Raw genomic sequence first — 16005 nt, 5'->3', positions numbered from 1 at the left:
AGGAATAAACCTAACCAAAGAAGTGAAAGACTTATACTCTGAAAACTACAAGTCACTCTTAAGAGAAATTAAAGGGGACACTATTAAATGGAAACTCATCCCATGCTCATGGCTAGGAAGAATTAATATCGTCAAAATGGCCATCCTGCCCAAAGCAATATACAGATTTGATGCAATCCCTCTCAAATTACCAGCAACATTCTTCAATGAATTGGAACAAATAATTCAAAAATTTATATGGAAACACCAAAGACCCCGAATAGCCAAAGCAATCCTGAAAAAGAAGAATAAAGTAGGGGGGATCTCACTCCCCAACTTCAAGCTCTACTACAAAGCCATAGTAATCAAGACAATTTGGTACTGGCACAAGAACAGAGCCACAGACCAGTGGAACAGATTAGAGACCCCAGAAATTAACCCAAACATATATGGTCAATTAATATTTGATAAAGGAGCCATGGACATACAAAGGCAAAATGACAGTCTCTTCAACAGATGGTGCTGGCAAAACTGGACAGCTACATGTAGGAGAATGAAACTGGACCATTGTCTAACCCCATATACAAAGGTAAACTCAAAATGGATCAAAGAGCTGAATGTAAGTCATGAAACCATTAAACTCTTGGAAAAAAACATAGGCAAAAACCTCTTAGACATAAACATGAGTGACCTCTTCTTGAACATATCTCCCCGGGCAAGGAAAACAACAGCAAAAATGAGCAAGTGGGACTACATTAAGCTGAAAAGCTTCTGTACAGCGAAAGACACCATCAATAGAACAAAAAGGAACCCTACAGTATGGGAGAATATATTTGAAAATGACAGATCCGATAAAGGCTTGACGTCCAGAATATATAAAGAGCTCACACGCCTCAACAAACAAAAAACAAATAACCCAATTAAAAAATGGGCAGAGGAACTGAACAGACAGTTCTCCAAAAAAGAAATACAGATGGCCAAGAGACACATGAAAAGATGCTCCACATCGCTAATTATCAGAGAAATGCAAATTAAAACTACAATGAGGTATCACCTCACACCAGTAAGGATAGCTGCCATCCAAAAGACAAACAACAACAAATGTTGGCGAGGCTGTGGAGAAAGGGGAACCCTCCTACACTGCTGGTGGGAATGTAAATTAGTTCAACCATTGTGGAAAGCAGTATGGAGGTGCATCAAAATGCTCAAAACAGACCTACCATTTGACCCAGGAATTCCACTCCTAGGAATTTACCCTAAGAACGCAGCATCCCAGTTTGAGAAAGACAGATGCACTCCTATGTTTATCGCAGCACTATTTACAATAGCCAAGAATTGGAAGCAACCTAAATGTCCATCGGTAGATGAATGGATAAAGAAGATGTGGTACATATACACAATGGAATACTACTCAGCCATAAGAAGTGGAAAAATCCAACCATTTGCAGCAACATGGATGGAGCTGGAGAGTATTATGCTCAGTGAAATAAGCCAAGCGGAGAAAGAGAAATACCAAATGATTTCACTCATCTGAGGAGTATAGGAACAAAGGAAAAACTGAAGGAACAAAACAGCAGCAGAATTACAGAACCCAAAAATGGACTAACAGGTACCAAAGGGAAAGGAACTGGGGAGGATGGGTGGGCAGGGAGGGATAAGGGGGGGGAAGAAGAAGGGGGGTATTAAGATTAGAATGCATGGGGGGAGGGAGAAAGGGGAGGGTGGGATGCACAACACAGAGAGGACAAGTAGTGACTCTACAACATTTTGCTAAGCTGATGGACAGTAACCGTAATGTGGTTGTTAGGGGGGACCTGATATAGGGGAGAGCATAGTAAACATAGTATTCTTCATGTAAGTGTAGATTAAAAATTAAAAAAGAAAAAAAAAAGAAAGAAAGAAAGAAAAGGGGGATTACTCCTTAACAGGATAAAACTATTGGTAAATCAAAGATCAACGCATGCTTTAAATATCCTTAATGTTGATCACTTAAAGGGTGTCAGATGATCAGCTATGGAGGTACTCTTTTCTGATAATATTCCTTTCTCTTAATTAAAAAAAAAAAAAGAAAAAAAAAGCAGTTACTGTGTTCTGACCTCCAATGAGTTCTGCACAGTGGTATAGAGGGCATGTCAAAGTGTGGGCAAAGGGTCTGTTTGTTTCTATGCAGAAGATCAAGGCCTAGCTTGGATACCCAGAAAATGAACTAAGATACGATATGAGGAGGAGCTTCCGGCATCAGCACTCTCTGGAGGACTTGTGCCGGGGGATGATCATCAAAAAGCCTCCACAGGGATCCGGACGATGCTGCGGTTGTGGCTGCATCCAGCCCACCGTCTCCTGGGCTTGCCATAGGAATGAGGAGGGAGATGTCTAGGCTGGCATGTGCATACAGTGAGACAACGAATTTGACCGGATCTGTACTGTTGGAACTCAACCAGGAGTTGGGAGGGGTGCAAGTTGTAGCACTCCAAAATCTCATGACTATAGACTATCTATGGTTAAAAGAACATATGGGATGTGAACAGATCCCAGAAATGGGCTGCTTTAATTTGTCTGATGGTTCAAGTACAGTTGGACAATATCCATCATATCATAGATAAATTTTCACAAATACCTAGCGTGCCTAAATGGTTTTCTTGGCTTCACTGGAGATGGATGGTAATTATAGATTTGCTTTGTTTATGTCACCGTATTCCTATTATGTTAATATGTGTGTGCAAAGTAGTTAGTAGTTTAAAACCCATACATACTTAAGGTACTATACAAGAAGATATGTCAAAGAAATAATCAATCCTCCCATGTTTCCTTCATATGCTACATCTATAGCTTTTCTTCTTCCTTCCTAATTACAACCCTTAAATAGAATTCGTGCCTCAATCGAATTTACCGAGTATCATAATTCCTCCAGGTGGTAAAGATACCTCGAGACAAGTGCTGGGCATAGAAGCCACAGGGCATAAATCTGCAAAGAAGTAAAAAGCTAACCTTTGCAAACAATATGGCTTCTCTCTCACTTACCAACTTTACATTTCCCTGTATGGCCCCGGAAGATGACTGGTTAGCCAGAGACGGGTAAGATTCCTCAAGGGAGGAACAACCTAAGACAGGCACAGTCGCAGGGAGGCCATCAGGTGAGAATTTGGGGATCAACAGAGGTGAGGCTCAGAACCTCACCCCCCCTGCTTTGAGAGAAATCTTCTGCATCCGTGGATGTCTTGCTGCCCTTGTCTAGCCTGGATTAATACTTAGTCCATAGGCACACACCTGATCATCTGATCATCTACATTTGCCTTCTTACAGCACTAAACTATGTTTTCTACCTTTATCTTGCATCTACCTACCACTTCAGCATTTTATTAAAAATAAAAATAATAATAATAATAGGAGAAATGTGGGATCAACATATAAATCAAGTACAAAAATCAAACGAATATTCATATTTGACCTGATTGTTTATAGGTCATATTGCATGATCAAAACCGAAAGTTTCTGTGATGAATGCCCTTGTACTGTTCACCATGTAAGAATTTATTCACTATGTAAGAATTCGTTCACCATGTAAGAACTTGTTCGTTATGCTTCAGAAGATTGGAGACTGACGAGAATTAGGCTTGAGATGGATTAATGATTGTACATTGAGCGTTGACCCCCCTATACTGAATTTTATTGTTGTTAACAACCATTTGATCAATAAATATGAGAGATGCCCTCTCAAAAAAAAAAAAAAAATACAGTCTAAAAATTCACAAAATAAGCAACACAAAAACAAACCTTAATGTAAACTATGGACTTGGGTTAATAATGTATCATTATTGGCTCATCAACTGTAACAAATATACCATATAATTGCAAAATGTTACTACTTGTTAAAACTGGGGATCAGGAGTTTATGGGAACTCTCTACCGACTGCTCAATGTTTCCACAAACCTAAAACTGTCCAAGAAATAAAGTCCATTAATTAAAAAAAAAAAAAAAAAAAAGACTTACGAGTACTTTGAGGTAGAGAGAGAGGCAGCTATGTAAACCAAAAACATAATTTCAACTGCTAATCATTATGTATCAGTGAAACTGCTCTCGTGTCGGTACCTGTTATTTTCTTTTTCTCTCTCAAGTCTATCTCTAGCCACTCTTGCTGTTTGTCGTTGTCGCTGCTGTCCCCCGAAGCCCATGATGGCCCTTGGTCCTGAAGCTGGGCATGGCTGGGAGACCACTGAACTTGTTCTCCAATCTCATTGACCCACTGCCAAGAAGAAGAAGCTCTGATCTGCCTGTCAGGTTCCAAGCTCAAGGATCTGCTGCAACCTAGGAAAAAAGGGCAGGACAATATTTCAGATATAAATACACAATGAAAACAAACTAAAAAAAAAAAACAAAAAAAACACCCTAAAAAAACAAACCCCATCTCACCTGGAATTATTCAGTTGATTTACTTCTGCTACTGAGTCAGCTGTTTCATTACTAGTTTTTAATGACCCAGACTTGCATTTGACTCATTTGTACTGTGGTGTTTTGAAACTGTTGCTGCTTTTCTTTTTAATGGACCTCATCAAAGTCACATCTCCTATAAGTGGTATCTCTTTGTCCCCAGTGTAGATTTTCCATTCTAACCTTCTAAATTCATCTGGATTTCAGCAAGGTGCAAAGTGTCTTAAAGTTTTAAAACACTGGGTTTTTTCTCACTAGATCACAGGGGAACTCTGTACCCTTGAAGAGGAGGTATGTCCAGGTGATCTTATAAAGGCCACACTCTGCTTCTGGGCAAAGAAAACATATTTGTACTTTATGCTGAGGGCGAATATTTACAAGAAACATATTCCATGATGGTGGGGGCTAAGAAGTCTTTATTTTGTATATTCATGTTCAATAACTTTAAAGCTTTGTCTATTAAAATATAACATACAGGAAATTACTTAAAATAAATGTCATTGCAATTTTTCATGCTTTTTGGCAAATATCTGAGAGAGCTTAGGCCATAAAGAAAAATATTTTCTGCTTAAAGCTAATTGGGCTTCTTGTCTTGTGTATTTTTTTAAGTGAAAGTCTACTTGGTGCTATGTGACCTGAGGTAAAAATAAAAATAAAAGTCCTTTATGTCATCTGAGGGAAGAATGAACTATCACTGAAGATTTAAAAATATCAAATTCTTAAAGAAAGTATGATCCTTACCATCGGAGGTAAACAGAAATCGCTTGTCCGACAGGGAACCACTGAAATTATAAACACAAACGTGGGGTGAGTTGTTTAACTGGATCTTAGTGACGGATACAGTGCTATAGCACGGGCTCCAGGGCCCTCCCACACCTCGCAGGGTCCTCACGGCACCTGCAAGGCCACGGTTACTATCTTCATCACCGGTGCTTTGAATTGGCCCACTGAAGGGAAGCAGCGTTCCTAAAGTTATACAGGTGACAAGTGGGCAGGACTCTGCGACACTGCTCTGGAACCAAAATCCTGAGCTGTTTCCATCACCCCACACATTGTATGGGAAGGAATGTGCAAAATTGCAGTCTCAGGAACAATGTCCGATCCCAATTAATGAACACGCGGTGATGGAGGCAGAAAGGATGGCTGCCCTGATACTCCCTCTGCTTCAGGAAGTTACCTTAAAGTGTCTCATTTGGCGTCAATAATCAAGAACCTTTGAGAGAAATAAGGAAGGTTGGTCACTTTTGGAAGAATGAGTATGTCGTCTGCCAGCTAGCTGCCTTCTCTGCGCTCCATGAGGGGTTCCGCCCCAGCAGTGTTGCCCCGGGGACAGCGTCAGCCCAGTCTCTCTCTGGTCACACTCCTAGTACTGTAGCCACCAGCTCCTGCCTCTGGATAACGAGGCACTGCTGGGGACAGCTCACAGCATGTCACTGACCCGACCTGACTGGGCCCTCACTGCTGGGAGACAGTCCCCCGCTTCTCTGGCACTGATCCCCAGGCCTCGGGACCCATCAGTTTACAGCAGCATGACTCCCACCGGCAAACTTACTAAGTCAGCATTGCTCTCCCCAGTGGAGAAGAGATTCCTAAGGCCCAACACCGTATCTGCCTTTTTGTGAAGCCCTCACCAACTCAATGGTGTAAAAATGTGTAGAATGAATAGAAAATTTCAAATTTTCAAGATTAATCTTATGGGCACAGAACTTACTATATTAGAGGTAAACACAAAAAAGGCAGATGTCACTGTTGTGTTCAATTATTTTACAATCTGAGAGTACTGCGTGTTATTTTACATGTTTAATTCTGAATTATGTATGACAATAATGGACAGAGTACTGAACTGTGAATCTTCCGAGCACCCAAAAATAGTCTGGACTAGGGTATAAGCACCTTCCTATCAAAGTTTTTTTTTCTTTCCTCCCTTAAGTAACAGGTGGTCAAACTCTAGAATGGATTCTCTCCATATTCTTCGTTACTGTCAGGCAGACACTATAAGCCCTGGCATGCCACATAAAGGTTCTACTGTAATCTCTGTGCTGAAGATAATGCAGGCACAGGTCATTTCTCACATGAGAAAATGCAGATGCACTTGGGTTGTGAGACATGCCGAAGTTCACAGTTAGTGGCAAAGATGGGGTGAGGGTCCAGCTCTCCTAATCTTAAAGGTGGCACACTGTTGCAACCTACATTTACATTTTTATTAAGATTTATTTACAGCCTCTCTTTGACTGACTGATTTTTCCATTTCCTCTATCGTTTCTGCACTATTACCCTTGAAATTTAATCCAAATAATACTGCTGCAACCCTGAGCACCTAAACTCATTCCCATTGCCATGAAACATCAAAATATTTTTTTGTTGTTGAAAAACAAAAGTAACGGAAAGAAGGATAAGTTTGGAGTTAGCTCTGAAAAGACGCTGCCAGGGAAGGCTCTGCTTCTAACAGCTCGCTGCCTGGCTTTCCTCCATTATCAGCTGGAATGTTTTCCCATTTCACTCATTAAACTAACTAAATACAACCACTTAGAGAATTCCATAGGTAAATGAGCTCCTCTTTCAAAAATGAAACCACCCTAGGGAGTTCAGGAGTTCTGAGGCTTCCCCACTGGTAGGTGAGTGAGGAATTGCCAGCCTTCCCAGAGGACTGAAGAAGCCATCAAGAGGAGTCTGACATAAACAGAAAGAGAAGCTTTCCCCGCTGTGGGTTTGAGCCATTGTCCCCGGTGTGAGGTCAGCTCTCTTTCCTGATTCCATTCTGGTCTCCTCAAGTCCAGGAAGTGACCCGGCCAGGGATGGATCCCAGAAGGACCTAGATATTTACTTTAGGGACTCCTTCTTCCTCAGCGGCAATGCTTCCTTCTGTGTTTTTTCCTGGACGCCAGACAATCATATGGGAACAGAAGTTCAGTGACCGCGTGTACAGTCCTCCCTGACAGCAAAACTGCACAGATAAAAACATCTATTCCCTACGGATTTGGGAATCAAAATGAGTAGGAGAGACCATATGCATACATTTTACTCCTGTCTGCCGGTCAGTGCAAAACCACCGAGCTAGAAGGAAGAAGAGACCTTGATATAATTCTGGACTTTCTACTCTGCTAAAACAAAAATCGGACAATTTGTCCAAATAACTATATGGAATGACCAAAACTTTTCCTAGTTTATTTAATTTCCTAATTCAAAACATCAGATTTCTGTACTCTTATTTTTGCATATTAGTTTCATTTCTAATTATATAAAGCAACTTCATATGTATTAAGCTCAGTGATGTAACAGAAATAACTGAGAATATAGTTCTTTTTTTCAATAATTTTTCAATAGGTCTACTTTTATTCAATAGTCTTAATAATTTTTCTTCAAAATAAAAATAAAACCCAAGTAGGATTTTAAAAGTTAAAAATTTTACTATCCTATTTTTCTACAAAAGCATTCAAAATGTATACAAACATAGGCAAGAGTTTCCAAAAAACAGATTTAAAGCCAAAGGCCAGTTCTTTGTCCCTATTTCAAGATGGCAGAACGAAACAAATGTAGCCCACAACCTGATACCTTCCTGAAATAGTGCCCTAGTATCAACACAACAAACCATAAAAAACATAAAACAAAAGAGATCTTCAAGAGTCAAGGTGCAGCTAACATTTAAAGCTTACTGTGCATAAACAATCACTTTGACCATAAATCAGGATATAAATTTTAAGGTACAAAGAGTTTGAAGCAAATACATAAGTGAAAAAAAATTTATGTATATATATAAAATAGATGTGTGTACATATATAAAATTTTATTTATAAATAGTACATATGTGCATGCACACATAAACATTTTATTTATTTGAGTATTTTGGTTTCTAAAGGCATCTTGTTGCCAAGCTATTTAGATCTTAAACTTTGGCACGAATTTTAAGACTAATTTGTCTTTTAATATTCAGATAATAGGAAAAGAACACTTCGGGGCTTCGCATAGCTAAAACTCCTTATCCACAGGGGAAAGTACATGGGAAGGTCAGAAAGTACATGACAGACAGAGGACACAGATACATGCTTTATGGATGACTACCTTTTTGTTTTGTTTTGTTTTTCTATTTTATTTCATTTTATTTTTTATTTTTTTTAAATTTTATTTTGGTATCATTAATCTAGTTACATGAAGGACATTATGTTTACTAGGCTCCCCCCTTTACCAAGTCCCCCCTATGTCCCCGTTCACAGTCACTGTCTATCAACATAGTAAGATGCTGTAAAATCACTACTTGTCTTCTCTGGGTTGCACAGCCCTCCCCGTGCCCCCCCACACTATACATGCTAATCGTAATGCCCCCTTTCTTTTTTTCCCACCCTTATCCCTCCCTTCCCACCCGTCCTCCCCAGTCCCTTTCCCTTTGGTAACTATTAGTTGATTCTTGGGTTCTGTGCTTCTGCTGCTGTTTTGTTCCTTCAGTTTTCTTTTGTTCTTATACTCCACATATGAGTGAAATCATTTGGTACTTGTCTTTCTCCACCTGGCTTATTTCACTGAGCATAATACCCTCTAGCTCCATCCATGTTGTTGCAAATAGTAGGATTTGTTTTTTTCTTATGGCTGAGTAATATTCCATTGTGTATATGTACCACATCTTCTTTATCCATTCATCTACTGATGGACATTTAGGTTGCTTCCATATCTTGGCTATTGTAAACAGTGCTGCGATAAACATAGGGGTGCATCTGTCTTTTTCAAACGGGAGTGCTGCATTCTTGGGGTAAATTCCTAGAAGTGGAATTCCTGGGTCAAATGGTATTTCTATTTTGAGCATTTTGAGGAACCTCCATACTGCTTTCCACAATGGTTGAACTAATTTACATTCCCACCAGCAGTGTAGGAGGGTTCCCCTTTCTCCACAGCCTCGCCAACATTTGTTGGTTTGTCTTTTGGATGGTAGCCATCCTTACTGGTGTGAGATGATATCTCATTGTGGTTTTAGTTTGCATTTCTCTGATGACAAGCGATGTGGAGCATCTTTTCATGTGCCTGTTGGCCATCTGAATTTCTTCTTTAGAGAACTGTCTATTCAGCTCCTCTGCCCATTTTTTAATTGGGTTATTTGCTCTTTGTTTGTTGAGGTGTGTGAGCTCTTTATATATTTTGGATGTCAACCCTTTATCGGATCTGTCATTTACGAATATATTCTCCCATACTGTAGGATACCTTTTTGTTCTATTGATGATGTCCTTTGCTGTACAGAAGCTTTTCAGCTTGATATAGTCCCATTGGATGACAGCCTTTTATAGATTACGTACAGCATCTTGTGAATGAGTTGGCCTGTAACACCCTCTCCAGTTACTCCCACCCTCACTGTCAACTCAGAATTGCCTGTGGGAGCTCTACTTTTTCTCCTCAGCCACCCACTTGCTGAATATGCACGAGTGCCGGTGGCTGTCGCAACTCCTCTCCAGTGCCCCTGCCCAGGCCTTGACTTGACCCCCTGGGACCCTAAGCCTCATCCTTGCTTTCTATGAAACCCAAGGCTTGCTTCCTTCCTGATGGCGACCTAATCAACTTCTCCCCCAACTTCTGTTACAACTTTCAAATCCCCACTCCTGTGACTTAGGCCAACACTCCAATCTGGAAATGGGTTTTAGTAAACTCACAGTTTACCTGTGAGCTCTTTAGTTGATTCTCTGGAGCTTAAAATATGTTTTCCTTAAACTTAAAATAGCATAGGGAATATAAATAATATCGAGTATCTTTACATGGTGACAGATGTTAACTACAGCTATTGTGGTAAGCATTTCATAATGTATGTAATTGCCAAATCACTATGTTGTACAACTGAAACCAATGTATCAACTACACTTAAAAAAACCTTAAGAAATAAAAATAAAAACAATGTTGTAGCTTGGGGTCAGAATTCCTATTTGATTCACAATATTGCTAAGCTAAACTATAATGTATTTAAATAAAAGTATAATAGGAAGAAAAATTTATTGTATAACTTTCTCAAAATGACATCAGAGTCACTATATTTATGCTAACTAACTTGGGAACGTATCTATCCTCATAATGTGATTCTTTTTTTCTTTTAACCAGAGATGGTCCACAACCCAGTACAAGAATGGAGCAGCAATATATGATAGTGTTTTTCTACATGAAGAAAGGCCGAAATGTGTGTGTGGTGGTGGGGGGGGGGAGCGGGGATCCACACACAGAGAAGTGAGCAGCAGAAGACACAGGTCCTTTTCCCTACTGTTGGATCCTGAAATGCCTCCAGCCTCTGCCTTGTGCTTATCCTTGGGACCAAGACCACATGGCACCCTATCCAAAATAACATAGGGTCACAGTAGTAGGAAGACATTTCCAGGGCAGCTAGGGAGGAAGAGAGAGAGAAATCAGTGGCTCAAGGCTCACTTCTCCCCATGAGGCATCCACCCGAGAGGAGCCCCCCTCTGGACTATCACAAGTTGCCTGCTGGTAGGGTGAACATCTGGACCACAGGCCCACCTGTATTTAGTTCTAAGAGCTCTAGTTTTCTTCTGCAGAAGCTGAGGAAACTTGAAAGGATTAAAAGCTGAGGTTGAAACGTTTAGAGCAATTGACATACTTTTTTCTTAGGAAACTAAAAGAGCAAAGGATAACACCAGACAAATTAACGTTAACAAAAGCCATCTTTGTTTCATGTGCAACTATTATTCATCATTAAGAGATTGTCTCTAGGGACCTTCTGTTGATCTTAGTAGTTTTGTATGGGCTTATTTTAGTCCCCCGTCTCCTTCATTATCTTTGGTAATATTGGAGATAAGCAACAATTTACTGAAAATGGAAAAGAACAAAAAGGAATAAGCCTTTATTCTCTCCTAGTAAAGAACTGAGTGTAAAAATACTCCTCTGCCCTTGGAGTTCAGATGTGTACCCTTTTAACTTACTTGTCAGCACAGTGAGCTTTTCTATTGCTGCATTTATCTTCCACACAGACACCATAAATGCTACTCTAAGCACTCATACTTTTTTCTCCCAGTTGACAAACCCTTGGTATCACATACCTGCTGTCCTTTCAAAATTGTGAGTTGATTAATTACGCCTTTAGGATTACTTTCCACTCAGAACAAAAGGCAAAGTACTTACTCCCTTGAAAGCACACCATTGGCCAGGATTCCTTCATATCGACTTATCCCTTTGTGCTGAAGCACACTGATCTGACCACCTACTTCATCTGCAATTATTCCCGCATGGATGGCAGCTTTGCACAATAAAGAGGTCTGAAAAACAGCAATGTCATCATTCCTAGCTTACTCAAGAACACATCTGAAACACAGTGGGAGTTTTCCATTTCATTATAACTGTGGTCAGGATTCCTCTTTGACCTATGATATTGCTAAACTATAACTCATTTCAATAAAAGGTAGAAGTATTTATTCAGTGAGATAAAAAATACTGTATAACTATCTCAAAATGACATCAGTCACCATCATTATGCGGACTTACTTGGGAACTGGCCCACTAGGTAGCTAAGTATGTAGTTTACAGGAGTAGCGGCCCCCCAAAGAATAAGTGTCTGCCCGAGACAGAGTGCCTTTTTCTTCAACGGCTTCCCTGCAACTTGTTTTACAGATTCTGTCATCCTGACCTAGAGAATGTGTTTTGGTTTTGCAAAGATACTTCCAGGAAAGACGTGCTGCTATGGAACACATCTTCTATGATGAAGGCATCATGGAGGACAGACTCTAAGATGACCCCCACGATCCCTGCCTCCTAGTATTCCCCCACCGAATGACCCCTCTGGGTATTGGGGGAAGCTGTGGCTTTCTTCTAACTAACAGAATATGGCAAAAGTGATGGGCCACCACTTCCATCATAACATTACGTAAGACTATAATCTGTCTTGTTATAGTACTCCCTTGTAGGCAAATTCTCCCTAGCTGGCTTTGAAGAAACAAGTAGTCATATTGGGAGGGTCCACATAGCAAGGAGTTGAAGGTCCTCCATCTAACAATCCATAAGCATTCAGTTAAATGCTGCCAATACCATCTGTGCTTAGATGCAAATCCTTCCCCACTCAAACCTCAGATGAAACTGCAGTCCCAGCTGGCACCTTGGCTGTACGCTTGTGAGACCCTACGCAAAGAACTCCCCTTAGCCATGCCCAAACTCCTGACCACAGAATGTGAGAGATGATACATATGTTGTTTTAAGTTTCTAAGTTTCTAAGTTTGTGGTATTATTGTTATGTAGCAATAGATATCTGATACACCCACAATATCAACATATACAAAAAAGGCACTACTCAGACTTCTGTGAAGAGATTTGTTTTCAAAATACAAATTTTTCTCTCCAGAAAAAAATCATTCTAATAGCAAATGGTATAAAACCAGTTATAGGAATCTTTTTGCTAGCACTTGCAGATTATGTACTCAGATCTACCACACAGGAAACCATTTACCTGTTATACTAAGAAAGACAGTGGTCAAGGGGAGACAAGAAAACCAAAGTAAATACAAAATAATGCTATTTTTCTTATTGTACATGATTCTTAAGTTCCTTGCTCGGGACAGGAAAATGATAAATAAAAATTTTTTATTGATGGGTGGGGGACTTTACTTCAACTTTTTATTTCTCTGAATTTTGGGAAGTCTTTTAGAAATAGGCTGTACCAAGTATATCTTCAGACTGAGATAGTGTAAACCACTTTAGGATTCAAATAATTTATAGGAAAAATGAATATCCTGTGTCAATCTTGTACAGAATGACAATATATGAAAGTGGAAACAGCAAAATAACAAAATCTGCTCTTCCAGCATCAAGATGCGCTAAAAGCAAAGTAAAACCAAGTTTTTTTCCTCCCCAGTGGAGATGAATTATCAATCTCCTAAAAGACGTATGCTTTCTCCATGCGTGAAAGCACATGTCAAAAGTTAAAATCTTAGAAAAGTTAAAAATCACTAAACAGATTTTCACATTTTTAATAACTCAAGCCAATTTCCATAAACTATAAACCCAACTATTTTAAAAAGCAATGCAAATTTTAAGAAACCAGGCATTGGATTTTCAGGATAGAAATCTGTAAACAGTAAGAAATGAAGGATTGTTTATCTGGAGACAGGATACATACACTTTAGAAAAATACTTCTTGTGAATTCATGTGTCTCTGGGGAAAATGTATAACCCAGAGTCTCATTAGGCATACTGGGGTGCAAGGCAGTAGGGTGATAATATATAAGAGCAGGATGGATAGCTTCACTGGTTCCAGACAGCGTCACTGTTCGGTGATGTAAATGTTCATGTCCTTGGCTGTATTACATGAACAACTGGAGCAACAAAATAAGGAAACAAATTGTAACAAAAAGGACGACCTCTTATAAAAAATAGATGGAATTACACTCTTGGGTGTTAAAAAGGTTTTGTTTACCATTTCATTTATAGAATACATAACTGGAAATGCTAAAAACAGGAACAAATGCATGGATAATCTTGGTTCTCCTATTTATTATTTCATTTATTCTCAGAAAAGATAGAATCATGCATGTAAAGATAGAATCATTACATATATTACAGCTTTGTAATAAATTTAGACAGAGGAACAGCACTTAACTTTTCTTAGAAAATGACCCTCAATTACTTACATCTCTATATCCATCCACCACATTCCCAGAAATGTCTCCTGCTATGTCTCTACAACCAGCTGGACAGAATTTACTGGAAAAAGAAAATAATTTATATTTTATTAAATTGTATTTAAATTAAAAGGTATTAAAAGATGTAGGAGGAAATACCTTGCTTTAATAGATCAGAAACCTCATTTGTGAACACAGATCTAAAATGTTAATCTGAGGGCAAGTTTTACACAGTAATTATTTGTTTTATGTAAGGATTCATTATAAACTTTATTAAACAGTGAGCTTCCCTAATGCATCTTAACTGATTTAAAGATGTCGAAGAAATATTTTTTAGACAAAAAGGAAAGTTTCTAAACACTATGACCTCATTTTTATAAAAACATATTATTAAAATATATAAATAACTTGTTTTCTATGAATAAAAAGAGGGAAAGGAAGAAAATCTCTTGATTCTTTCTGAGAGGAGGATTTTGATGAAGTTTTACTTTCTGTCTTAACTCAATAACATCTTGCTTCACTCTGCTAGTACTATCCAACAAGAACATAATGGAAGCCACATATATAAATTTAAATATCCTAGTAGCCACATTAAAAAAGTAAAAAGAAACAGGCAAGCTAATACTAATAATATATGTTATTGTACCCAGTATGTTCAAATTTTATCATTTTTACATATAATGAACAAAAAAAAATATCAATGATATATTTCCAGTCCTTTTACTTTTGTACCAAGTCTTCAAAATCTGCAGTATATTTTATACTTCGAGCACATTTCAATTTGGACTATTTGCGCTTTAAGCCCTTAATAGCTATAGGTACTGGACAGTGATGGTCTACATTAGGTCTGAATTACATTTTGCAATCAGAAGAAGAGGCATGTATATATTTTTTCAGCTTGATTGCAGTATAAATGACAAGTAAAATTGTAAGATATTTAAAGTGTACATCATGATGATTTTATATATACTACCCTTCTAGTTAACATATCCATAACCTCACATATTTTTATAACATAAATATGTATTTTAAAAATATGGTGAGAACATTTAAGTTCTACTCTCTCAGAAAATTCAATTATATGTTACAGTGTTATCAGTTATAGTCACCATGTTACATGTTAGATCCTTGGGCCTTATTCATTTTAAAGCTGAAAGTTTGTACATTTTACCAACCTCTACATACTTCTGTTATCCACAGACCCTGGCAACTACTTTTCTACTTTCTGGTTTCTATGAGTTTGACTAAAAAAATTATATTTTAAAATTGAGATTCCATTTACTTAACATTTTTCAAGGAAGTTTCTAGATGCATGTCATGGCAAATGGTATGGTTGGAGGGACTTAAGCGTGTTGACCAAGGAAGTGGTACTACCTAGCTGGCTGTGTGACCCTGAATATTACATATTCAGTTCCCCCATCTGTGGTTCCTTCAAGTATCAACATATCAACAGGCTATGAAAAACAGCTATATATATATATATATATATATACATATATATATATATATATAATAATATATATTATATATATAAATATATATAAATAAATATAAATATATATATAGACAGTATATATATATAAATATATATATATACATATATATATATAGAGAGAGAGAGAGAGAGACAATCTATGAAAAACATGCATAAAGTCCAACTATTATAACATTGACAATTCTGAAGTTGAACTGAATTCTGTATACCCTTGTTTTATATATTCCACATTATAACGTTTACTTAGTTTGTTTAAAAAGAATGTACCAGCCCAGATTCCAAAATAGCAGTTGTTTTTATTTAATTTCCTCTCAGCTTCCTCCTGCTGACATAGCAAATCAGATGTGAAATGACATCTAATTATCAAAACTACCCAAATACATGTTTCACAATTATTTCCCACTGACCTTATGTAGTGCAGCGTTGCACAATGATCAGTGAATTAAGAAATAACAGTAATGGAGAATCCTACTACAGGTTTACATTCCTTATCTTAACCCCTAGAACCAGATGTA

The 16005-nt window shown here is 38.2% G+C and overlaps 1 protein-coding gene across 3 annotated transcripts in view; it reads right to left on the bottom strand.

Moving 5' to 3' along the window:
* Window positions 1-16005, bottom strand: part of DCBLD1 (discoidin, CUB and LCCL domain containing 1) — a 63777-nt gene that overhangs the window by 12208 nt on the left and 35564 nt on the right. For all 3 annotated transcript variants that reach the window (XM_073219446.1, XM_036993304.2, XM_036993297.2), the window contains exons 5-8: window positions 14005-14077; window positions 11510-11643; window positions 5150-5190; window positions 4070-4285 (exon numbers count right to left, since the gene is read on the bottom strand). In XM_073219446.1, the coding sequence (XP_073075547.1) occupies window positions 4070-4285; window positions 5150-5190; window positions 11510-11643; window positions 14005-14077 (464 nt within the window). The remainder of the gene's footprint in view (window positions 1-4069; window positions 4286-5149; window positions 5191-11509; window positions 11644-14004; window positions 14078-16005) is intronic.

The sequence above is a fragment of the Manis javanica genome, chromosome 13 (assembly GCF_040802235.1).
Source record: "Manis javanica isolate MJ-LG chromosome 13, MJ_LKY, whole genome shotgun sequence".
Lineage (NCBI taxonomy): Eukaryota > Metazoa > Chordata > Mammalia > Pholidota > Manidae > Manis > Manis javanica.
This window is presented reverse-complemented; position numbering and strand designations above follow the sequence as displayed.